The sequence below is a fragment of the Oryctolagus cuniculus genome, chromosome 1 (assembly GCF_964237555.1).
Source record: "Oryctolagus cuniculus chromosome 1, mOryCun1.1, whole genome shotgun sequence".
Classification (NCBI taxonomy): Eukaryota; Metazoa; Chordata; class Mammalia; order Lagomorpha; family Leporidae; genus Oryctolagus; species Oryctolagus cuniculus.
The window spans coordinates 205184024-205208790 of NC_091432.1; the positions used below are offsets into that span (position 1 = coordinate 205184024).

Sequence of the window (24767 nt, forward strand, 5' to 3'; positions counted from 1 at the left end):
AAAATAGTGGAACACACAATAAATACTTTGACTGACACAGTTTCCTCTTGGCTCCCATCCTGGAAATGGTGGAGCAATATTTTGTGTAGTTCTTGTATGCTTGCCTGTCTTACAGCACCTCTTCTCAATTGGACGGAATTTCACGAAGGGATACCTAGCCCTCCGAGAGGAAACCAGCCCACCAGAAATAGAAGAAGAAGAAGAAAAAGGAGACCCCAAATCTGGAAATCAATCCAGGATATGCTCAAGAATGTTCATCCCTTTGGCCCAGCGGCTCAACAGGCTTTACAGGGCTATGAGATCATTTAAAGAAAAGAAAAGCGAGGATTGTTAGGGAACCACTCTCAGAGAAAGTAACTGTAGCACCTTTTGAAAGAAAGTAACTGCACAGTAGAAAAGTAACAATGCTAGCTCATAAGATTTGAAAAGGACGGCCTAACTACAAACCACAAACTGTCATTGTCATGAACATGGGACACTGGGAGGTCAGCGTGTGGGTGGGGCTAGCCTCTAGAAACTGTATATAAGGGGCCCCTCAGACGCTGTAAACCAGAGGTTGCTCAGCCTCTCTCCCTGGTCCGTAGTGCCTTGTGCCCACAGAGAGAAGCTCCTGGTCCATAGCGGCTAGTGCCCGCAGAAATTGGCTTGAGTGATCTCTCCTCCTAGTCGCCTAGAGTACCAATTAAGTGAGTTTAGCTTGACCTTCCTCAGTCTCCTCAACTCTTCCTTCGTGGCAACCTGGCCAGTTCCTGGAGGGGGAGATCCTGACACCAAATTTTCTGCCTTTTATCTGGGAAAGAATTGGACATATTGAATATACAGTGGACCACAATATCTAACAGTCTGATTGGGAACAATGTTCACTGCACACGTTTAATCCCTGCTGCCAAGTAGAATGGGCTTCAGTTTGAGAGTCTTGGGATAAAGAAATCCATAGACAGAGGGCCATGGCTTCTTAAGTTATAAAGGAGTACAAATATAGCTTTCAGGAAACAAATGGAGGTGCTCAAGTAAAACATAGTATATGTGTGGATACATGCATTTTACTGATGAGGTCTACAGATTCAACTAGGTTTAGAGTGCATGCTGACTAAAGTCCTGAGTTAACAACACTCTGTTACACTCATCTCACTACACTTTTAAAGGGATAAGTCTCGCACCTGTGCAGCTGTACCTGCTAAATCCTTTCATTCAGTAACAGTCTGCTCATTCATTACAGAGCAATGGTAAAATAATAGGCTGCATCCATGCCTTAGGTAGGCAGCTTGTTTCTGAAATTGTTTCTAAAATTGTTTCTAAAATATTGTTTCTAAAATACAGTAGATGCTATAGACTGAATGAAATTTGCAATAACACTTATTGGGAGTACTGTTTTAAATTTTATTCTTGTATAAGTGATTTCAGCTAACGAAGAAAGGACCAAGTCATATTTGAAAGAAGTATTGATTTAAAAGAATATTGTTTTTTTTACACTGAAAAAAAAAGAAATAAAATAACACTAAGCATATCCTGGTATAAAAATATCAATTGAATGGGCTGGTGCTGTGGCATAGAGGGTATAGCTGCTGCCTGCAGTGCTGGCATACAATATGGGTGCTGGTTCTAGTCCTGGCGACTACACTTCCAATCCAGCTCTCTGCTATGGCCTGGAAAAGCAGCAAAATATGGCCCAAGTCCTTGGGCCCCTGTACCCACATGGGAGAGCCAGAAAACGTTCCAAGATTCTGGATTCAGATCAGCACAGCTCCAGCCGTTGTGGCCACTTGGGGAGTGAACCAGCAAATGGAAGATTTCTCTCTCGCCCTCTGCCTTTGCTTCTCTGCCTTTCAAATAAATAAATAAACCTTAAAAAAGATATCATTTGAATAAATGAGCAAGGACTCTTTTACATCCTCCTCTGATTGTCAGGAATAGGAGGACCACTTGAAGAATACGGATTCCTTTTGCAAGAATGCTGCAAATGAGAAATGTTTTGAGATCTGACATAACGTCTTTATGACCCCAATAATTCAACCGACCTTTCTGTCCCCACAGAACAAACACTTTAATCAAGAGACCTAGCACATGCAATGTTTAAGGGGGTTCTCAAGTAATACACCCTGAAACAACACATCATTATAAAATGGAAGGTCTGCACCAAGATATAGATTTTTAATAGGGATGGGATAATGAAGGCACAGCAGCTTATGCAACTTCCTGGTCCCTACATACTAGTAAGTGGTCTATATGCTAATCACTGGGTGTACATAAAATTCAAATTTATCCACACAAGTTCATGAGCTACAGTAAATTTGGAAGGGAAAGCTTGCATTCCTTTTACACCATCTCTATGTTGTGAGAAACGACCTATAATACTTCAAGTAGACTCAGTCCATCTCTGTTGTACAAATAGACTGTTAGATTTAAAAGAAAACCATAAAGTTGATATATCCTGATGAGGTTATAGCTGTGTCCCGCAACAAAGCACATATCTGATGAAGAAGAGCTCAAATAGGCCTGAAACCTGTCCTGTGAGGTCTTTTGGTAAATTAACCTTGCTTTATTCAGTCCTCCAATAACCTGGAGAAACCATGTGCTGGAATGCAGATATCACTGCCAGAAACTGAGTGTCTTAAAACCATTAGGAAGCATGCTGAATTACCTGATTCATGGAACATTCTATGAACATGCAATATTTCTGAAACTGGAGCAGTATAAAGTTTCTTTCAATTCTCTGGTTTTTTGGTTTGCTTGCTTCCTGCAGTCTTTCAGTCCAACATATTACCAGCTTGTTGTGTTAATGTTGTAAACAGGAACTCAACATGACAGATCCCTAAAGGGAGCTGGCGCAGGGTTTTCAGGATAGCAAATCCAGAGTCTTCAGATAGCCAGTCTTCAATGCAGACAAATGTAACGTAAGTCCAAAGCTATAGACATCTACAACAAAGGGATTCTATAAACTATAGACATTCATATCCTTAGACAAGCTCCAGAATTGTTGAGATGAAACTAGAGTTGGAATGGAATATGAACACACTCTGGTTCCAACCCTGTCAACCTTGATTCTAAGGTGTTAAAGGAGTGCCCTGCATACTGTACATATTCAAGCTAAATTTCCCGAGATATTAAGTCATTCAAAAGAGGGAATACTGGGGTATCAATAACCAGAATAATTCTACTCACCTGAAGGCACAAAGAGGGTTCCCTGAAGACGGCCTTCTCGGACCGGGATTCGTGTGACACCCGGTGCCACATACCACCTTTCCAAAGTCACGCTGGCCTTTGGTGCTTCGCTGGTTTTGGCTTCTATTGGTAAATGTCTGTCATAGAGTTTTATCTGGACCCGGAAGGGGCTAGTCATCACATCTCTTTTCAGCAGTCTTGTTACTAGTTTTTGAGGCTTGAGTGACCAGAAGAGTCCCATGGGGTGCACTCCCTTATAGTCACCTCCAAGTGCAGCAGCATGATCTAAGTCTATCTCACCAACTTCATTGGCCCTGTAGAAGGCCCGTGAATAAAAGAGATTCCCCACTTCATCTTCCAAGGATGCATGAAAGACCACCAACTGAAGAGGAGTCAGGCCTGTGGCTCGGATATGCACTGGCTCATCAACAAGTGCACTTAGAGGGGTGGCTGTCAGCTGAACCATTTTTGCAGTGTGGCACCTTGGATGATTCTTAAAGAATCTTCAGCAAACTTCAAAATAAAAAGAACATTGAGATGAATGAAACAAGGTAGTGATAAGGTTAACAAAAGGTGAAATGCATATGGGTCAGTTATACCTCTTCAAGTATTTAGCAAACATAAAGAGCCTTCAAAAAGTTCATGGGAAATTCACATTGTTTTTCCTTTCCTTTTTTCCACAAATTGTCTGGGGTCATCATCATATCCTGATATAATCTTTTTATTAAAGATTTATTCATTTATTTGAGAGTCAGAGTTACAGACAGAGAAAGGGAGAGACAGAGAGACAGATATTCCATCTGCTGGTTCACTCCCAAGATGATCACAACAGTCAGCACTGAGCCAGGCCAAAAGATCCAGGAGCTTCCTCTGGGTATCCCATGAGGGTAGTAGGAACCCAAGCACTTAAGACATCTTCCACTGCATTTCCCAAACCATTAGAACGGAGCTGGATTGGAAATGGACCAGCCAGGACATGAACCTGAGCCCATGCTGGGTGCTGGCATCGCAAGTAGCAGCTTTACCCACTGTGAGCCAAAGCTGGCGGCTCCTGATATAATCTTCTATTACAAAACAAGAGAACTTTCTACAAATTTCTAGAAGTCAAAAAGCAAGTTGATAGGTTTTATAATAGTTAACCAGGGTTGAGGAAGCAGAACCCAAAAGACACATCACTTCAATATATCAAGGAAGATATTACAATCTGCTACACAGAGCCCTTGAAAAGTCAGGTACAATGCATATGAGTGAGATGCGCAGTTGAAAATCAGGTGATTTTTTGAGCTTTTATATTCATATAGATCAGCTGATTCCACTGCTAATCCTCTTTCAAGTGCTACAGAGTAACTGGCAACCAATCACTTACTTCCAACACAGGAAACAAAATAGGAGGGTCACTTAAAAAAAAAAAAATCTGAGAATAAAATCTTTGGGAACACAAGCATGCTGACCCATGTACTGCTTCCTAGAAAAAAAAAATCTATGGCATGAATTTAGGATTGACCCAGTCCTAAAGCAAAATTGGAAGCTGATAAGCCCTTCAGAACATAGAAGTACTGCTGAGCATTAAAAAAAAAAAAATTATTTGTTTACTTGAAAAGCAGAGTGGCCCGGCGCCGCAGCTCACTAGGCTAATGCTATGCCTGTGGCGCCGGTACCCTAGGTTCTAGTCCCGGTTGGGATGCCGGGTTCTGTCCCTGTTGTTCTTCTTAGACTAGCTCTCTACTGTGGCCCAGGAAGGCAGTGGAGGATGGCCCAAGTGCTTGGGCCCTGTACCCGCATGGGAGACCAGAAGGAAGCACCTGGCTTCTGATCAGCGTAGCGCCGGCCGCAGCAGCCATTGGAGGGTGAACCAATGGAAAAGGAAGACCTTTCTCTCTGTCTCTCTCTCTCATTGTCTAACTCTGCCTGAAAAAAAAAAAAAAAAAGACAGAAAGAAAAAGAAAAAACAAAGAAAGAAAAAGAAAAGAAAAGCAGAGTAACAAAGAAAGAATATTCATCTGCTTCTTCACTCCACAAATGATCCCAACAGCAGGCATTAAGGAGGGCTAGGCTGAAGCCAGGAGCCTCAACTCCATCTGGATCCCCACATAGGAGGCAGGGATCAAAGTACATGTGCCATTGCTTACTTCCCTACAAGGAGCATTATAGGAAGGTGGGTAAGAAGCAGAAGAGCTGGGAGCCAGACCAGGATTCTGATATGGGTTGCAGGTATCAGGCAGTGATATAACCCTCTGTGCCTAGGTGCCTGCCCTACTGCAAGGCTTTTACAACTCATTCTTAAAAATTAAGGAATACCCTTCTCTGTTCTCCTCTTGGTTAATGTGGAGAAAGTGACAGGAGTGAAAACCATTCTCACGCTGACAATCAAAACTACCTGGATAAGTCATAAAATCACCTTTTTTGTCTTCGTTTTTATTAGATTGCTGAGAATGCAAGAATCTCAATGAATTAAACAATGAATTAAGCAGTGACAGCTTAGTTCTAGAAGACATGAAATTTTCTCTCCTCATACTTTCCATTATGAGAATGGAGCAAAAAATAAATCCTCATAAAGAAAAGCAAGGAGAAATCAACAGCAAACTCAATGTACTTTAAATGGATGTGTTTAATCGATCAGAATTCCAAGGAACACCAGCCACAGTAGAAGTCTTTCTGCCTTCTTGCTATAAGACATGACCATGTGTTCAGCAACAGAACTATCAAAGATCAGAGAAGGTCTGAAAGCTGAGAGAAATCCATCTAGGTTACAGGCCTTGTTATATAGTAAGGCAGCTGCCCTCCCCAGGATGAGTGCAGAGGGGCAGATTGGAGAGAGATTTCACCATGCTCAGAAAGACAGGGGCAGGAATGCTGTGTAAAGAAAGCTCCCTAGGGACCCTCCCTCCAGCAGGATTGGAAATCCTGTAGGAGGAAAACCTCCTACAGTCTGAAGAGCCAAAGACACAAAGATTTCCCCAGAAGGTTGCCAAAGCTGGGAACTCTGGTTTTTCTGCTGAGTTAGGCCTAATCCCACATGCCAAATTATCTGAAGCCAGTGGGGCACAGAATCCACAAAGCTGCAGGGAAGCACAGACCCAGCTCAACCACTCGTGAGATTGTTTCGGCCCTAAGTCTAACAGCTGACAGAACAGGGGTGCTAGCATTTAGGTATTCGTTTGCATGTTGAATGTTTCCCAAAGGCCAAACGGTAATGGCATGTTGTCCAAAGTCTTAAGTGTATGGTACTAAGAAGATGGAAACTTCACCCAAGTATGGTGTTTGAAGATTCGGCTTTTGGAAAGTGACGGGATTGGATTGAATCCTTAGGGTAGAACTCTCTGGGCTGAATCATGGTGGTTTTCTAAGGAGAGACACAGACACTCTGGTGCTCCTTGCCATATGATACTCTGAGCCTTGTTGGGACTCTGCCATCAAGAGCACCTTCACCAGAGGCCAAGTCAGTGAGGCCTCCCTGAGCTTGGACTGTGAAACTCCAAAACCATGAGCCAAAATAAACCTGTTCTCATTATAAAGTTAGCTTCTCTTCTCTAAGGTATTTATTTCACCGTTGTAACATAAAGTTGACCAATACAAAGGCATGCTCTTTCCTGAAGGTAAATATTTATCTCCATCATTGTATTCATAAAAAATATTCAGGACTGGCCGGTGCCATGGCTCACTTGGCTAATCCTCTGCCTGCGGCACCAGCACCCCAGGTTCTAGTCCCAGTGGGGCGCCGGATTCTGTCCCGGTTGCTCTTCTTCCAGTCCAGATCTCTGCTGTGACCCAGGAAGGCTGTGGACGATGGCCCAAGTGCTTGGGCCAGGAGGAAGCACCTGGCTCCTGGCTTTGGATCCGCGCAGTACACCGGCCACAGTGGCCATTTGGGGGGTGAACCAATGGAAGGAAGACCTTTCTCTCTGTCTGTCTGTCTCTCTCTCTCTCTCTCTCTCACTGTCTAACTCTGCCTGTCAAAAAATAAAATAAAATAAATAAAATAAAAAATTCAGGATTCAATTTTTAAAAATTAAAAAGCACAAACTTAGTAGGTAAATGGATTTGTGATCATAATAAGAAAAAGAGGAAAAACAGAAATGGTTCAAGAGTTTAAATTATCAGACAGGAAATAGAACAAAGGGCCAGAAGAGTGAGGGGTTGGGCTAGGAATAGAAAACACTGAGGAGGAGTCAGAGCAGGTTAAAGTGTCTTTAGGTTTCTCTCCTGCTCCTGACACAAGGAGGCCTCAGTAGGAGTGCCTGAGAGGATCCTGGACCTTGAAGGCAGGCCTAGATGAAGGAGACCTAACAATAGAGGGGACTGGGCTAGGAATGTAAACACTAAGAGCATTAAACATTAAATACCTTGCAACCTTTTTAGAAACCACAATACTTTTTGGCTCACAGAGGGCCATGTTGTCTCTGGATCACGGTGTCTGGTATCTCCACTGAAAAACTCAAAGGCAAGGTGCTAATATCTGAAAGCTCAATCTTTCACATATCTGGGAGCTGATGCTGGCCTACAACTGAGAGTGTCATTTCAGGTACATATGGGCTCACTGGGGTCCCCTACAAGGACTATTTTGGCCTTTCTCATGGCATAGTGGTGGGTGAGAAGATCAAGTATCCCTAGAGACAGAACCAAGTGTAAGCTGCAGACCTTTTCTAGCCTAGCCTTGGAAGTCACATAGCATAATCTCTGCCATTTATATAGGTTAGAGCAGCCACAAGCCTCCAATAAAATTCAAGTGGAGAGAACACAGATCCCTGACTTATAATACCAATTATATTATTGTGGGGAGCAACTCGGACTAGACTAAGTTACTGGAATTAAGACTTATTCTATGCATCTGCTCTCCCACAATATGGCGCTGGGAGAGGAGGAAACAGCTTCTACACAGCTGCCTTTCACCAACTTGACAAGCTGCAGGAGCTGCTCCTGATTGGAGGAGAGCAGCGTACTTGGCGTGTGGGTAGCAGAGTTGGGACTGGTGGAAGAGGACTATAAAGGAGGAGAGAGACAACATGCACAAGGAACATCTATCTGAAGGAACACCTGTGCAGCCCCCGAGAGAGCCGGCCGGCGGTGTGCCGCTCCCCCGCGGAAGTGGGGAAAGTGGCTAAGGGGAATCGCCCTTCCACGGAGGTGGAAGGGTTGGTAGCCAACCCGGGAAGAACCAGCAGCAAACCCGGGGAGGGCCGAGCAGACAAAAGAACAGCACATGGTCTTGTGTCATTACTCCACGAAGACGGGGAGCGACATAATGGTGCCGTGACTCGGATAGGCAACCTAGGAGTGAAGAAATGGGAAAAAGTGGGAAAATACCAGAGAGAGAGACTAGAAGAGCCTAGGGAAAAGCCGGACGGACAAGGTGCCGGAAGAAGCTATCGAAAGCCTAGGCATAGACTCGGATATGGACTACGGGGAGAAGCTGAGAGAAATCTCTAAGGTTGAAAGCGAAAGTGAAAGCTAGAACAAACAGACTTGGATGCGGACTGTGGGGAGAAACCGGGAGAAATGAGAGGGGAATATTGTTGTTGGAAGAAAAGTTAGGGAAACATACAGGGTAGAGAAAAATGTTAGGGAAATTGAAGCCACAGGGGCAGGCCAAGGCGGAGACGTAAGCTATCTTGGAATTCTTCAAGTCAGCCCGGGGAGGTGAAAATCTGGAACCAGAGGCAGAGACATGGGCCGCCAGGTTGGAATTCGCCAGGTTAGCCCGGGGAACTTGGACTGAATGCCGGTGGCAGAAACGTGAGCTGGGCTGTGTGACTCGCGGAAGCCGCCGTGCGCAGAGAGAGCGCGTGGGGCACAAGTGGGGAGAGCACACGGGGCACGGATAGATAGGGAACGTGGGGCTAGTGCGAAGGCCGTGGTGCGGGCGCGAAGGCCGTGGAGACCGCGGAGCGCGCGAAGCCAAGCCGTGCAGAGCCAGGAACCCGCAGCAGGGCGGGCGCTGGGAAGCCGCGCAGATGAGAGAAGCGCGGGCTGAAGCTGCGCAGAGCCGGGAACCCGCCGCGGGGCGAGGCGCCAAGAAGCAGCCTCGGGGCAGGCGCCGGGATGCCGCAGGGATAAGAGAAACAGAAGTTTAGAAGTAAAATGAGAGAAATAGGAATGCTGGTAGATAGAAATAAAATAGGAGAAATAGGAATGCCCGGAGGTAGAGAAATAGAGAAAAACAAGGCCTCCCCACACCATGGCAATGAGAGAGCTTGGATTCGGTCTGCCTGATTAGTAAGACGATAAGCACCTGCTGGCGGCTAGTAGCTTACCCGCTGCAGGTCACCGAAGACAGGCACGTTATCAACACCAATAAGTCTCCCCACAATACGGCAATGAGAAGGCTTGGATTCGGTTTGCCTGATTGGTAGGGCTTGTAAGCACCTGCAGGCAGTTCTAGCAGAGCAGAGCATGCGCTGCAGGGCACCAAACACAGGCACGCATCAGCGCCTAAAAACCTCCTCACAACATGGTGAAGAGAGGACCCGGATTCGGTTTGCCTGATTGGTATGGCTTGTAAGCACCTGTGGGCAACTCTAGCAAGCAGAGCAGAGTGTGTGCCGCGGGGCACCGAAGACAGGCAGGTATCAACACCAAAAAATAAAAAGAAAGGGGGATCTGTGGAGAGCAACTGGGAGCAACTCGGACTAGACTAAGTTACTGGAATTAAGACTTATTCTATGCATCTACTCTCCCACAATATGGCGCTGGGAGAGGAGGAAACAGCTTCTACACAGCTGCCTTTCACCAACTTGACAAGCTGCAGGAGCTGCTCCTGATTGGAGGAGAGCAGCGTACTTGGCGTGTGGGTAGCAGAGTTGGGACTGGTGGAAGAGGACTATAAAGGAGGAGAGAGACAACATGCACAAGGAACATCTATCTGAAGGAACACCTGTGCAGCCCCCGAGAGAGCCGGCCGGCGGTGTGCCGCTCCCCCGCGGAAGTGGGGAAAGTGGCTAAGGGGAATCGCCCTTCCACGGAGGTGGAAGGGTTGGTAGCCAACCCGGGAAGAACCAGCAGCAAACCCGGGGAGGGCCGAGCAGACAAAAGAACAGCACAGGGTCTTGTGTCGTTCCTCCACGAAGACGGGGAGCGACATAATGGTGCCGTGACTCGGATAGGCAACCTAGGAGTGAAGAAATGGGAAAAAGTGGGAAAATACCAGAGAGAGAGACTAGAAGAGCCTAGGGAAAAGCCGGACAGACAAGGTGCCGGAAGAAGCTATCGAAAGCCTAGGCATAGACTCGGATATGGACTACGGGGAGAAGCTGAGAGAAATCTCTAAGGTTGAAAGCGAAAGTGAAAGCTAGAACAAACAGACTTGGATGCGGACTGTGGGGAGAAACCGGGAGAAATGAGAGGGGAATATTGTTGTTGGAAGAAAAGTTAGGGAAACATACCGGGTAGAGAAAAATGTTAGGGAAATTGAAGCCACGGGGGCAGGCCAAGGCGGAGACGTAAGCTATCTTGGAATTCTTCAAGTCAGCCCGGGGAGGTGAAAATCTGGAACCAGAGGCAGAGACGTGGGCCGCCAGGTTGGAATTCGCCAGGTTAGCCCGGGGAACTTGGACTGAATGCCGGTGGCAGAAACGTGAGCTGGGCTGTGTGACTCGTGGAAGCCGCCACGCGCAGAGAGAGCGCGTGGGGCACAAGTGGGGAGAGCACACGGGGCACGGATAGATAGGGAACGTGGGGCTAGTGCGAAGGCCGTGGTGCGGGCGCGAAGGCCGTGGAGACCGCGGAGCGCGCGAAGCCAAGCCGTGCAGAGCCAGGAACCCGCAGCAGGGCGGGCGCTGGGAAGCCGCGCAGATGAGAGAAGCGCGGGCTGAAGCTGCGCAGAGCCGGGAACCCGCCGCGGGGCGAGGCGCCGAGAAGCAGCCTCGGGGCGGGCGCCGGGATGCCGCAGGGATAAGAGAAACAGAAGTTTAGAAGTAAAATGAGAGAAATAGGAATGCTGGTAGATAGAAATAAAATAGGAGAAATAGGAATGCCCGGAGGTAGAGAAATAGAGAAAAACAAGGCCTCCCCACACCATGGCAATGAGAGAGCTTGGATTCGGTCTGCCTGATTAGTAAGACGATAAGCACCTGCTGGCGGCTAGTAGCTTACCCGCTGCAGGTCACCGAAGACAGGCACGTTATCAACACCAATAAGTCTCCCCACAATACGGCAATGAGAAGGCTTGGATTCGGTTTGCCTGATTGGTAGGGCTTGTAAGCACCTGCAGGCAGTTCTAGCAGAGCAGAGCATGCGCTGCAGGGCACCAAACACAGGCACGCATCAGCGCCTAAAAACCTCCTCACAACATGGTGAAGAGAGGACCCGGATTCGGTTTGCCTGATTGGTATGGCTTGTAAGCACCTGTGGGCAACTCTAGCAAGCAGAGCAGAGTGTGTGCCGCGGGGCACCGAAGACAGGCAGGTATCAACACCAAAAAATAAAAAGAAAGGGGGATCTGTGGAGAGCAACTGGGAGCAACTCGGACTAGACTAAGTTACTGGAATTAAGACTTATTCTATGCATCTACTCTCCCACAATATGGCGCTGGGAGAGGAGGAAACAGCTTCTACACAGCTGCCTTTCACCAACTTGACAAGCTGCAGGAGCTGCTCCTGATTGGAGGAGAGCAGCGTACTTGGCGTGTGGGTAGCAGAGTTGGGACTGGTGGAAGAGGACTATAAAGGAGGAGAGAGACAACATGCACAAGGAACATCTATCTGAAGGAACACCTGTGCAGCCCCCGAGAGAGCCGGCCGGCGGTGTGCCGCTCCCCCGCGGAAGTGGGGAAAGTGGCTAAGGGGAATCGCCCTTCCACGGAGGTGGAAGGGTTGGTAGCCAACCCGGGAAGAACCAGCAGCAAACCCGGGAAGGGCCGAGCAGACAAAAGAACAGCGCAGGGTCTTGTGTCGTTCCTCCACGAAGAGGGGGAGTACACACAGTACACACAGTACAGTAGAAGTTGATGGCCCAGGTGCTTGGGCCCTGCACCCCATGGGAGACCAGGAAAAGCACCTGGCTCCTGGCTCCTGCCATTGGATCAGCGCGGTGCGCAGGCCGCAGCACGCCGACCGCAGCAGCCATTGGAGGGTGAACCAACAGCAAAGGAAGACCTTTCTCTCTGTCTCTCTCTCACTGTCCACTCTGCCTGTCAAAAAAAAAAAATTGGATTAAACACCCCATTTAGAAAACATGTTGTCAGACTAGAAAAAAGCAAGTTTGCTGTTTTTCAGATACACCTTTTCAAGAGACAGGGAAGAACAATATATGCAACATAATCATGGAATATATATAAAAGCTAATGGAGCTATATTTATCCATTTAGCTGATATATTCTTCATATATATATATATGGATTTATTTGAGAGGCAGAGTTAGAAAAGAGAGGGAGAGAGAGAGATTTACATTTTTTTTAAAAAAGATTTTATTTTACTTGAAAGTCACAGTTATAGCCGGCACCGCGGCTCACTAAGCTAATCCTCTGCCTTGAGGCGCCGGTACACCGGGTTCTAGCCCCGGTCGGAATGCTGGATTCTGTCCCAGTTGCCCCTCTTCCAGGCAGGTTGCCTCTCTGCTGTGGCCTGGGAGTGCCGTGGAGGATGGCCCAAGTGCTTGGGCCCTGCACCCCATGGGAGACCAGGAGAAGCACCTGGCTCCTGGCTCATGCCTTCGGATAGGCGCGGTGTACCGGCCAAAGCGGCCATTGGAGGGTGAACCAACGGCAAAAAGGAAGACCTTTCTCTCTCACTCTCTCTCTCTCTCTCTCTCTCACTGTCCACTCTGCCTGTAAAAAAAAAAAAAGTCACAGTTACACAGAGAGAGAAGGAGAGGTGGCGGGAGGGTGTTACATCTGCTGATTCACTCCCCAGATGGCTACAAAGGCCAGAGCTGTGCCAATCCAAAGCCAGGAGCCAGGAGGCTCTTCTGGGACTTCCACGTGGGTGCAAGGGCCCAAGGACTTGGGCCATCCTCAACTGCTTTCCCATATTCTGCTGCTTTCCCATGTTATAGCAGAGAGCTGGATTGGAAGTGGAGCAGCCAGAACTCGAACTGGCACCCACATGGGATGCCAGCACTGCAGGCAATGGCTTTACCTGCTACGCCACAGCGCAGGCCCCTAAATGGTATATTCTTACACAGTAATATATTTATATATCAACTGAGCTTTCAAGACAAATTATGTAGAGAAGATGTGCAGACTAATCAAAATACATACAGCAAAATCAATAAAACTCAAGAAAAATTCACAATAATTAATGATTTTAACACTTGTCTCTCAGTAACTCACACTTCAGGAACATTTGAAAAAAATCAGTAAGAAACAGACTATTAGAACACTTCCAACCAAGTCAGGCTAAATGGCATTCACAAGACACTACGCCCCAAAATCACAGGATAGTCAAACTTTCTAATGAAGCCAGGGTACCAGTTTCTGATTATAACACAGGAAACTGGATGTTGGGGTTATTGGTGATGGAAGAAATCACAAAGGAAATAGGAAAATAACTGAATCACTGTAAACAAAATAATTCCAAATTCTTGCCAATTTAATTCTGCCCTGAAGGGTACCAGTCTTCCCTGCACACACTCACACGCTGCCATCTCATGCTTGGTGGGTTCCAGCCTGCCCTTCTGCTCCATATCCATCTTCCCCTCCCAGGTGCCTGCTGGGAAGACTTCAAGCTCCAAACTCCAGCATCAGATACAAAGATCACAACCTTTCAGAGACTAGTAAACCAAATTCCCACAAATGTCTAGGATCAAATCCTCTAACAAGTGCGTTTTAGTGGAACTGAGGAGCCTAGAGAAAAGATTATGTATCTTCCATTGTGATTTCAAGCAAGTTAAGTTCTGGAACTGCCAATGGATTTACCATGTGTCAATGCTTGTGAAGTTCTAGAGAGAAAAGGTAACACAGTACAGTAGAAGTTGAGAGCAGTAGGGTTGAGGAAGGAGGACACACGTGGAGTGGTGGTTGAAGGAAGGTTCAAGGGAGATTTGCTTTGAGCCCAGTTTTGGGTTACTCCAGAGCTGACTTTCATACAATAATCCAAGAGCACATAGTTCATTTTGAGGGAATTCTAGGAAACATCAGCAGAGAAGTAAGAAGTCTCCAATAAATGGTTGGTTAAGGGCTGCTCCTGGTGGTGGTGAGGGTCGGGATTGGGAGGTATACATTAAATTTCCACCATTTCTGGCCTGTTGTGCTGAGAGGCAAGGCTGACACTGGGGATCTGAGAAAACCATCAGGCAGAGAAATTCAAGTTCTGGATGCTATGACTCAGGTTTACTAATGTGGTTAAGGAAGTCTATAAGGACAAAGCATTGACAACATCTGCTAATGCTTGGGTGTGTGTGTGTGTGTGTGTGTGTGTGCATTTGCGCAGAAAGAAGAGAAAGGGAAAGGAGACAGATGCATGTATGAACTAATGTTAATGAGAATGAGCCTGCAGAGAGAGAAATACTGAGAATAAGGATTTAGTTGCTTCTGTCAGAAAAGCTTAATAAGTGATTTGATAGCTCAGAAGTACCGTATCTCACTTGTTACAAAATCCAAGAAACTGAATATTTAAGGTCACAGAGAAACACAACACAGAGTCAGGAATGGAATTTATATCTGCAACTTGTAGTCAAAACAGATTAGTACCGCAACAAGAATGTATTAAGAGTTTACATGTGACAGTCACTACAGGATTAGACACAGTTCCCTGCTCTACATAAGCTTAGGGTATAGTGTGCTTTCTGAACATTATCCCTTAAACTTCTACTTAACAGGCACAGGTATCCATCCATGTACTCAAGCAAAGAAATTAATGGCAAAGCCATAACTTTACTTCAACTTATACTTTGCTTTTTAGATATGTTTTTAAAATGGTTTATTGAATTTCACTGCCACAACGCATGTCTGAGTTGCAAGAGTAGGATTACATGTAGATAAGACCTCAATATTATTTTCACAGAAGGTAATTCTAATGTCATTAGTCTTACATTAAAAGAGAACTATTCCTTCAAGAAAATATGAATAGATCTAGGGTTCAATTTCCCAGACTAAGGGGGTTTCTTCTATAAAACACTAGGAAATAACATTTTTAAAAAAGGAAGTATTGAAAAGAATGGGAGAGAAAGAAAAAGAGAAGTTAAATAGTGTCGCTCGCTCCGCAGGCTCACGGAGGAGCGGCAACTGATTTGCTGTTGTTTCTTTCCCTGGTCCTCCCCAGATTAGCTGCCGCCCCCCCACCCCTCGCCTCTGCAGAGGGATGGCACCCCCGCCGCTTCCCCTGCTTCTGCAGAGGAGCAGCACACCGCCAGCCGGCTCTCTCAGGGGTTCCTCATATGTTCCTCCTGCATGTTGTCTCTCTCCTCCTTTACAGTCCTCTTCCACCAATCCCGACTCTGCTGGCATTCTCTCCCCACGCACTGAGCACGCTGTTCTCCTCCAATCAGGGGAGGATCAGCTCCTGCAGCTTGTTAGTCGAATTGGTGAGGCAGCTGTGTGGAAGTTGTTTACTCCCTCTCAGCGCCATATGGTGGGAGATCAGATGCATAGAATTAGTCTTAATCATCTCAGTGGTTAGTCCAGTCTCGGTAGTTTCAGTACTTATTTGTCCATATTCTCAGTACTTATTTGTCTCCCGGGTGCCCCGCCATGTTGCGGCAGACGGGCCCTGCTCCCACAAAACAGTTTATTAGCCTTTTCCCCAAAAATACAAATTCTACCTCAATAGTCTCAGTAATAGTAAGCCCCGATGGACAAAATTTCTAAGCAAAATCTGACTGAAAAGACACCCTTATCTGAGCACTACTGGGAATTCCACAGCTCCTGAGATTAGGAAATCAGAAGAAAGACTATTTGTCCTCCCTAAATGCTAAATTCCAAACACAGGAGAAATGCTGCTGTTGATTTACAACTCAAGAGTTGAAAATTTAAGCTGTTTCCAATCAGCCCAGAAGAAATAAGCCTGAGTGCAAACCTGACTCTTTCCTCTGAGCCTTCTTTTCCAGCTGTAGAGGAAAAAACAACACTACACCCAGTTACCACGATGGTCAAAACCTCAAATATCTGCTGCAGTCTAACACAGTTAACAGCACAAGCTTACTCTCCACTCCCTGCTCTAGTTTTCTATTAGCTTTTGTAATTTATTTTTTTAAATTTACTCATTTAAAAGGCAGTGACAGGGAGTGATAGAAAGGTCTTCCATTTGCTGGTTCACTCCTCAGGTGGCTACAGTGGCTTGGGCTGGGCCAGACTGAAGCCAGGAGGCCAAAAACTGCATCTGGGTCTCCCACATGGGTGGCAGGCCTTCCCAGGTGCATTAGCAGAGAGCTAAATCAGAAGTGGAACAGCTGGGACTCGAACCCACACTCTGATATGGAATGCCAGTGATGCATGTGACGGCTTAACCTGCCACACCACAATACCATCCCTAACATGTGGCATTTGGCACATCAGTTAAGACACTGCTTGAGACAGTCACATCCCAAATTGGAGTACCTGGGTTCAAGTCCTGAATCCCCTTCTGATTCCAGGATCCTACTAATGCACACTCTGAGAGACAGCAGCTGATGGCTCCACTTGGGTCCCTGCTGCACACTGGAAACCCTAAACTGAGTTCCCAGATTCTGACTTCATCTTGGCCCAGCCCCAGCTGTTGTAGGTATTTGGACTGTGAAGCTGCATTCGGAGATTTCTGATTTCTCTCTTTGCCTTTCAATAAATAAACATTTAAAAAATGTATTAAGCGTAGCCCTCTTCTATTTTCCCTTTTTTCATTATCTATCTTAAACAATCCCTTCACCTTTCTCACATATTTTATTAAGTTTCTTATTAACTAATCAAACAACTTGTTTGACCTTTCTTGGCACTGATTGGGCATATCTTTCCACTACAAGTAAAAAGAAGTCAAGGTGATTATTAAACAACTCTGATTTGGAAATGCATAAATAATGAAAATAAAATGTTAGTGATTGTTTTTTAATATCTAGAAAAGGATTAATTTCATTTGTAATCAGAAAAATGCAAATTTAAATCATGGGGTATATGCCACAAGATTTACAAAAATTCAATATTCTGAAATTAAGTCTGAGGACTCCTAAGCTTTCTGTGTCAGCTTTTCATTACTACAATGAATTGCCTGAGGCAAGCTACTTAAAAAGGAAAAATGCTTATTTAACTCACAGTTTTGGAGGCTGAAGGTCCAAATGGCACAATGCAGGTCCTATCTCTGGTGAGCAGCAGATGGCAAATGGTAGCGTGAATAGAAAGCAAGAATCACATGGTGAGGGTTTTATTAACAAGTCTCTCCCAAGTACCTCCTAAGGGCACACCTCAAGGACCTAAGGTCATCTCAAAGCCCCACCTCCCAAAAGCTCCAGCACCTCCTAAGAGCACCACCCTGGGGAAGAGATCTTTACTACCTGGGCCTTTGCGGATTTTCACATTCAAAGCATGGCAGAAGAAGATCATCAAGTAGATCAAGACTTCTAAGGGAATATGAATAGGCAACACAGTTGTAGAAAGCAATCTGGCATCCTCTAGTAAATGTAACAACATGAATAACGTTTGATCTAACAATTCAAATTTTAGAGATACACCCAACATAAATGTGTGCTCAAGTATAGTAGGAAATCTATACAAGAATGTTCATAGCATTATTTTGCAAGATACGAAAAAACCAGAAGCAATAAAATATCTATTAACAATCAAATGAAAGAATATTGACACACTCATACAGAATACTGTAACAGAAAAGCTGATAAATCTCACAAACCTAAGAGTTTAGAAGTCAGTCATAAATGAATATACACAATCATAAATTTATATTGCAAATTTAAATTATAGGCCAAACTTTTGGAGTAAATGTTAAACAAAAGCAAAAAAAATTTTACCAAAAGAATCAGGATTGTGATGAAAAATGATTGATATAGTTAACAATGATAGTTTACAAGTAAATGAATGGAAAAAAATATTTACCAAACAAGGGAAAGCATATTAATTGCAGATAAAGTAGATTTCAAGGCCAAGAATGCATAGAGAGAGATACTGATGACATTTTGAAATTCACAAGTTCTAATAATACATTTTAAAATATATGGAGCAGGGACTGGTGCTGTGGCGGAGCAGGTCAAACTGCTATGAAATTGTTATCAGAAAAGCCTAGCAGAAACACTCGAAACATTGTTCTTAGTAATGAATTTTTGGATAGGATCCCCAAAACAACAGCAACAAAAGCAAAACAGGACAATGAGATTATATCAAACTCAGAAGCTTCTGTAAAGAAATTTATCTATACACACAGCTAACTGATTTTTGTCAAAGGTGCCAAGAGTACACATTGGAGAAATGAGTCTTTTCAATAAATAATACTGGCAAAACTGTCTATACATATGTAAAATGCAATTAGACCCCTACTTTTCATCATGTATAAAAATCATCTCAAGACAGGCCAAAAGACCTAATTATAAGAATTGAAACTAGGAAATTGCTAGCAGAAAATCTAGGAGAAACACTTGGAAACATTGTTCTTAGCAACTTATTTTTGGATAGGACCCCAAAAACAGCAGCAACAAAAGCCAAACAGGACAAATGAGATTATATCAAACTCAGAAGCTTCTGTACAAAAAGGAAAGAATCAAGAGGGGTGAGACATCCAATAGAATGGTAGAAAATATTTGTAAACTACTTATTGGACAAAGTATAATATCCACAATATGTCAGAAACTGAAAAACCAACAAAACCCCCATTCCAGTTAAGAATGAGATTAAAGGATCTGAATAGACAGTTCTCAAAAGAAGAAATACAAATGGCTAACAGATACACGAAAAAATGCTCAGTATCACTAGCCATCAGAAACCTATACATCAAAAAGCACTTTGCCTCATCACTCATGCAATGACTATTATCAAAAAGAAAGATACATCCAAAGGCATGAAATTATTATATCATAGAGTTACCTGCTCAAGATATGGGGTCAACCATGGAGTCCATCATCAGACAAATGGATGAGGAAATGTGATATATATATATGCAACGAAATACTATTCAGCCACCAAAAATAAAATCCCATCATGTGCAGCAAAATGAATGGAACTAGAGGACATCCTGTTAGCAAAGTCAAGTCAGATACACAAAAACAAAGACAGCACTCTCAATCATGTTGGAGTTTAAAAAAAGCCTCCATATAAACATAGAAAGTTGAACACTAGAGGCTGGGAGGGTTGAGATAGTTTGGACAAAAAAAAAAATAGGGGAAGTTGGGTGTGGTTTATAGATTGTGACAGATATACTAATATAAGATGTAACTAATAGGGGAAGCTGCTGAGTGTCAGGTATGAGAACCCATTGCACAACTCTACAATTATTATTTTATAAGTTTAAAACCATGTTGAAAAAGCAAAAAAAGCCATTTAGAAGCCCAACAGAATATTGAATAATTACATAACAACTGATTATGAAATAATATATTAACCAAATTTGCTATTTTTAAGACAATTTAAAGGTAAGGAGAACTGCTTATTACTGACCTGGGTAATGGCTGGATAACAGATTCAGTTTGTGCCCTGGAGGTTCTCCCTTTGTCAGTTTAGAACTGAGTGCCAGAGGTCATCAGTAACTCTATCAGGGTCAGGCCTAAAGATAAGAGATCTGGGGATCCAAACTTACTTGCACAACCCTGAGGGCAAACCACCAAAGTCTTACATTTTGCATCTTAGGTGCCTCTCTGGTACTCTAGTCCTGGTCTGGACTCTACATGTAACTGAATCCAAAAATTCAGACTTTATGTGTCCAGATAATCACAGAAAATCAATCTTGATGCTTACTTGTAGAAGCTTGAGTAAAAAGAGAGAGAAACAGAGAATATGAATAAATAAAACAGGTACAAAGTCAGAGAGAACAGTCTACTCGTTTTCACATTCCTGTTTGCAGCCGCTCCAAAGCATCAGCTATGCTTGGGTTCCTTGAGATACTTTGGCATCCTCATACACAATCTCATTTATACCAACTTCAGTTGCCTATGTTACTTGTAAGCAAAGTATCAACCAGCTCAACTTTACATTTTACAAACTCAGAATAGTTAAGTCTGCAAGGTCATATCAAGATCTTGATGATGACATGCCTGGTTTTCTGACTTAGAAATGGTTTTCTTTTTTTTTTACTGGTCCAACAGATTATGATTCCTTAGTCACAATCACAAGTGCTTACCCCTCAGAGCCCTTACGATCTTAGGTCAGAATCACGGGGAGCCGGCATGTAGCATGGTGGGTAAAGCCACCACCTGCAATGCCAGCATCTCATATGGGTGTGGGTTCATGTCCCTGAAGCTGCTCTTCTGATTCAGCTCTCTGTTAAAGGTCTGGGAAAATAGCGGAGGATGGTCCACATGTTCAGGCCCCTGCCACTAGTGTGGGAGACACAGATGAATCTCTTGCCTTCAGCCTGACCCAGCCTTGGATGTTGTGGCCTTTTGGGGAGTGAAGCAGAGAATGGAAGTTCTCTTTTTCTGTCTCTCTCTCTCTCTGAAACTCTGACTTTCAAATAAATAAATAAATCTTTGAAGAAAAAAGGATCATATATGCTGTGTATTCTCTGCCCTGCTAATGTGTAAATTTCTTGAAGGCAGAATCCTGTCCAATTTCTCTGTCACTTTCAGGGACTAGGGAGCCCTTCATTTTCCATGTGTTTATAAATGGTTACTGACTGTTTTCTCTTTTCTCTCTTCTTATAAACTCTTTCATCTTTTTCCCCAAATTTTTTTTACCTCATTATAATTTTGTTTTGTTGTTGTTCCTCAGTCTGATCTCTGCAATGTTATCAGACAATTCTCTATATAACTCAAAAATCATTGCGGCTGGCACCATGGTGCACTAGATAAATACTCCACCTGCGGTGCCGGCATCCCACATGGGTGCAGGGTTCTAGGCCCTATTGATCCTCTTACAGTAGAGCTATATGCTGTGGTGATATAGGCGGGCAGATAGGATAAAATCAGTTAGATTTGTGTGCCGTGTGATCTCATGCCTCTACCTGATCCTACCTGTAGGCCCACCTGCCAATCAGACTACGTAACCACTCCCCCTTTGGGAATCAACAGAAGTCTGGGAGCATGGTAGGCCCATCCCTTGTGGCCCTGGGGCACATGGCCTTCAGGCTGCCCGCTCTCTGCTTTCATTCCTGCACGCTTGCTCCACATGGCTCATGGCCTGCTCTCTGCCTTTGCTTTGCTGCCACGCTAAGCTCCCTGTGGCTGCTCATAACCATTCGCTTGCTCCATGTGGCTCGCTCCTAGCCTGCTCTCTGCCTGGTAATAAAAGGCTTAAAACATACCATGTTGTCTGGTCTACTTGAGCCAGGATTCAGAATTATTCTCTGAATAAGTAGCAAGAACCCACAGGATTATTAATGTTGAAAATTATTAATAAGCAGGATGGTATCAGTGGTATATGAAATTACTAAACAAGAAACAAAAATCTATTCTCTTTAGGAACCTGCTTTCTTCATCACAAGCATTTCCTCAGGCGGCACAAATAGGAGCATCGCCATGCCAGACCACCTCTCCCTACTCCCTTGTACTAAATTCCATAAAAAAAACTCCTAAGTCCAGAAATAATCTGTTCACAAATTTCCATTATCTGCTACCTTTGTTTTGCATCCAAGTTGTGCATGGTGCCTCCAAAATGGCCCTAATAATCTCTTGGTTAGATGGATGTACCTAACCTAATTGCACATTTATGAGCAATAAGTCACGTGGGTTGGTGATTGCTAGTCCCTCAGAAAACTTATTACCTACAGAGATGACAGAAATACACATAGCAAAATGCCAAGTCTTTCCATGCGCACTGCCAACAACTGTCCGAGAACAGGCCTTTTGACCAGGCAATCACAGCCCTGACTCCCCAGATACTCACTGTGAGTTCAGTGGCAAAGCAATCTAAAGCAGATCTGCAGAACGTAGATGTCAATTTATGAGCACCCATTGCTTGCTTACCTGTTGCTTGCAAACGTACAAGTACTTAATTCAAAACACCTAGCATACTGTTGAACCTGTCTCCACAGAAACCATCAGCTGCTCCTCTTTGTGAGTCCAGTGACAAGCCTGCATGCCAGCAGGTGCTACGCCAGAGTCAGGCATCTGCCTCCAGTTATCTTTCAGCCCAGGTGTTCACACTGGAGTCTGACATCACAAGCTTTCTCACTCGACGACTCCTCTCATCTCCTGGCTTTAGTTTCCTCTGCCTCACTCAAGTTCCTTTTCTATTTCATCCTCTGAGTTAATTCTCTCTCATGCTCAGATTTTTTTTTATCTATTGGAAAGGCAGAGTTACAGAGGTACAGAGGCAAAGGCAGAGAGTGAGAGAGAAAGTGAGAGAGAGAGAGAGAGAGGTCTTCCATCTGCTGGTTCACTCCCCAAATGGTGGCAGTGGCTGGAGTTGGGCCATCAGGAGCCTGGAGCTTCAGGTCTCCCATGCAGGTGTGGAGGCCCAAGGACTTGGACCATCTTCTACTGCTTTCCCAGGCTATAGCAGAGAGCTGGATCAAAAGTGGAGCAGCCGGGATTCAAACAAGCACAAATATGGGGATGCCAGCACTACAGGCAGCGGCTTTACCTGCTACGCCATGGTGCTGGTCCCGAGTCAATCGTCTCTTAAGCAGCTTCCTCTGTAACAGTCCTTTGATGGCAAGCCCCAAATAAGCATCTTTGTGGAAGTGTGGACTGGAATATGTTTAGTGCACCTGTGTTTAGCAGCTAAGTTAAGACTTAGGCAACTAACTTAGTTTCAGAAGTCAGCCAGGTTAAACTTCCTGCCTAAAAGAAAAATCAGTCCTTTTTTGAAGAATACAGTAAAGTTTCTAAAAGGATCTTCAGTAATGAACAGAACATAGTTCAAAAGTACTCTATACCTGAAAAATGTGAAATGTATAACAGTTTCCAATAAAAGAAAAACAGGTTAGAAGCCAAACTCAATATAATCCAAATGTTGGTAGTAAACAGACATGGGTTTAAAAAACAAGATTAATTAATTTATTTGAAAGACAGGGGAGACAGAGATCTTCCATCCACTGGTTCTCTCCTCAAGTGGCCACAACCGCCTGGAAGCCGAAGCCAGGAGCTCATCTGGGTTTCCCACTTGGCCCACTCCCGCTGCCCTCCCAGGGGCATTAGCCAGGAGTTGGATCAGGAGCAGCTGGGACACAAACCAGCAACCACATGGTATTGGTAACTTTTGTCAGAAACATGGGTAACAAGAAAATTACCTCAAGGCCTGCATCAATCTCTTGATTTTATTGATATTTTTGGATGAGCCTAAAATAAATCACAAATTAAAGGTGGCAAAACAAAGCTAGAAAAAAATTCCTTCCTACATTTGAGTTACAAAACGATCTCAAAATGTCTGCTTCATGTCTACTTTATCATAATAAAAAGGTCAGAATCTTCTGCAAAGTTTCATACATGTAATGTTAACCAACAAAAAATACAGAATTCATTTGTATTTTATTTTTTAAATTTATTTATTTATTTGAAAGGCAGAGTTACAGAGTGGTAGAGAAAGAGAGAGAGGTCTTCCATCTGCTGGTTCACTCCCCAGATGGCTGCAATGGCCGGAGCTGGGCCGATCCAAAGCTAGGAGCCTGGAGATTCTAGGAATCCCACACAGTACAGTGGCCCAAGCACTTGGGCCATCTTCCACTGTTTTCCTAGGTCATACATAGAGCTGGATCAGAAGTGGAGCAACCGGGCCTCCAATCGGCACCTATATGGGAAGCCAGCACTGCAGGCAGTGGCTTTATCTGCTACACCACAGTGCGGGCTTCCATTTGTACTTTAAACCAAGAAACATTAAAAAAATTCCCAGAACTGCAGAGTATTTTTTAGCCCTTTTGATATACAAGAAAAGTTCAAAATTTCATTTAAAAATGGAATTAAAGGATAAACGGGGCAGCCATTTAGTTTAGTTCTCAAGACACTGGCTGAGATGCCTACATCCTGCATTGTTTCACTTAGGTTTGATACTCACCTCTGGATCCTGATTTCAATTTATTTCCAATGTAGATGCTGGGGAGCAGGAGTGAGTATTCCAGTAATTAAAATAATTGGGTCCCTACCATTGACATGGAAGACTGGATTAAATTCTCAGCTCCCAGCTTGGGACTGGCCCAGCCAAGGACACTGCAGACATTTGTGGAGGGAATCAGCAGGTGGAAATTCTCACTCTCTGTCTCTCTCTCTCTCTACCTCTCTGACTCTCAAATAAATCAGGAAAGAACATTTTTAATAACAACAAAATAAAAGTTAACTTTGGTGCAAAATATATGAAATCCATGTGGTTTTTTTCACAATATGCATGTCTATCAACTTTTTAAAGATCCCTTGTAGTGTAACTTTTACTCTTTGAATTTTCCTGATATATTTTAAAATGCCAAAAAACACTGGCTTTGATAGAAAATATCTACTGTACCATATATAAGGTATACTAATATCAATGAAATCCTGATTTCCTTAATATATTTACTCTGAATAATAAAATATTCAGGATAGTGCTACTAGACTTTAAAAGAGAAAAGTTTCTATTCTAAGTAAACTATTTTAGGAAAGAAGAAAAACTTCTTAATTCTTCCAATGAAACAAGAGCA

The 24767-nt window shown here is 44.1% G+C and overlaps 1 protein-coding gene across 1 annotated transcript in view; it reads right to left on the reverse strand.

The window, feature by feature from the left end:
* LOC100350133 (bile acid-CoA:amino acid N-acyltransferase) overlaps nt 1-17450 on the reverse strand; it is a 29189-nt gene extending 11739 nt beyond the window's left edge. Inside the window, exons 1-2 of the mRNA XM_008260135.4 lie at nt 17315-17450; nt 3163-3675 (exon numbers count right to left, since the gene is read on the reverse strand). Coding sequence (XP_008258357.2) covers nt 3163-3628 — 466 coding nt within the window. The 5' untranslated portion in view covers nt 3629-3675; nt 17315-17450. The remainder of the gene's footprint in view (nt 1-3162; nt 3676-17314) is intronic.
* Nucleotides 17451-24767: the final 7317 nt, after the last annotated feature.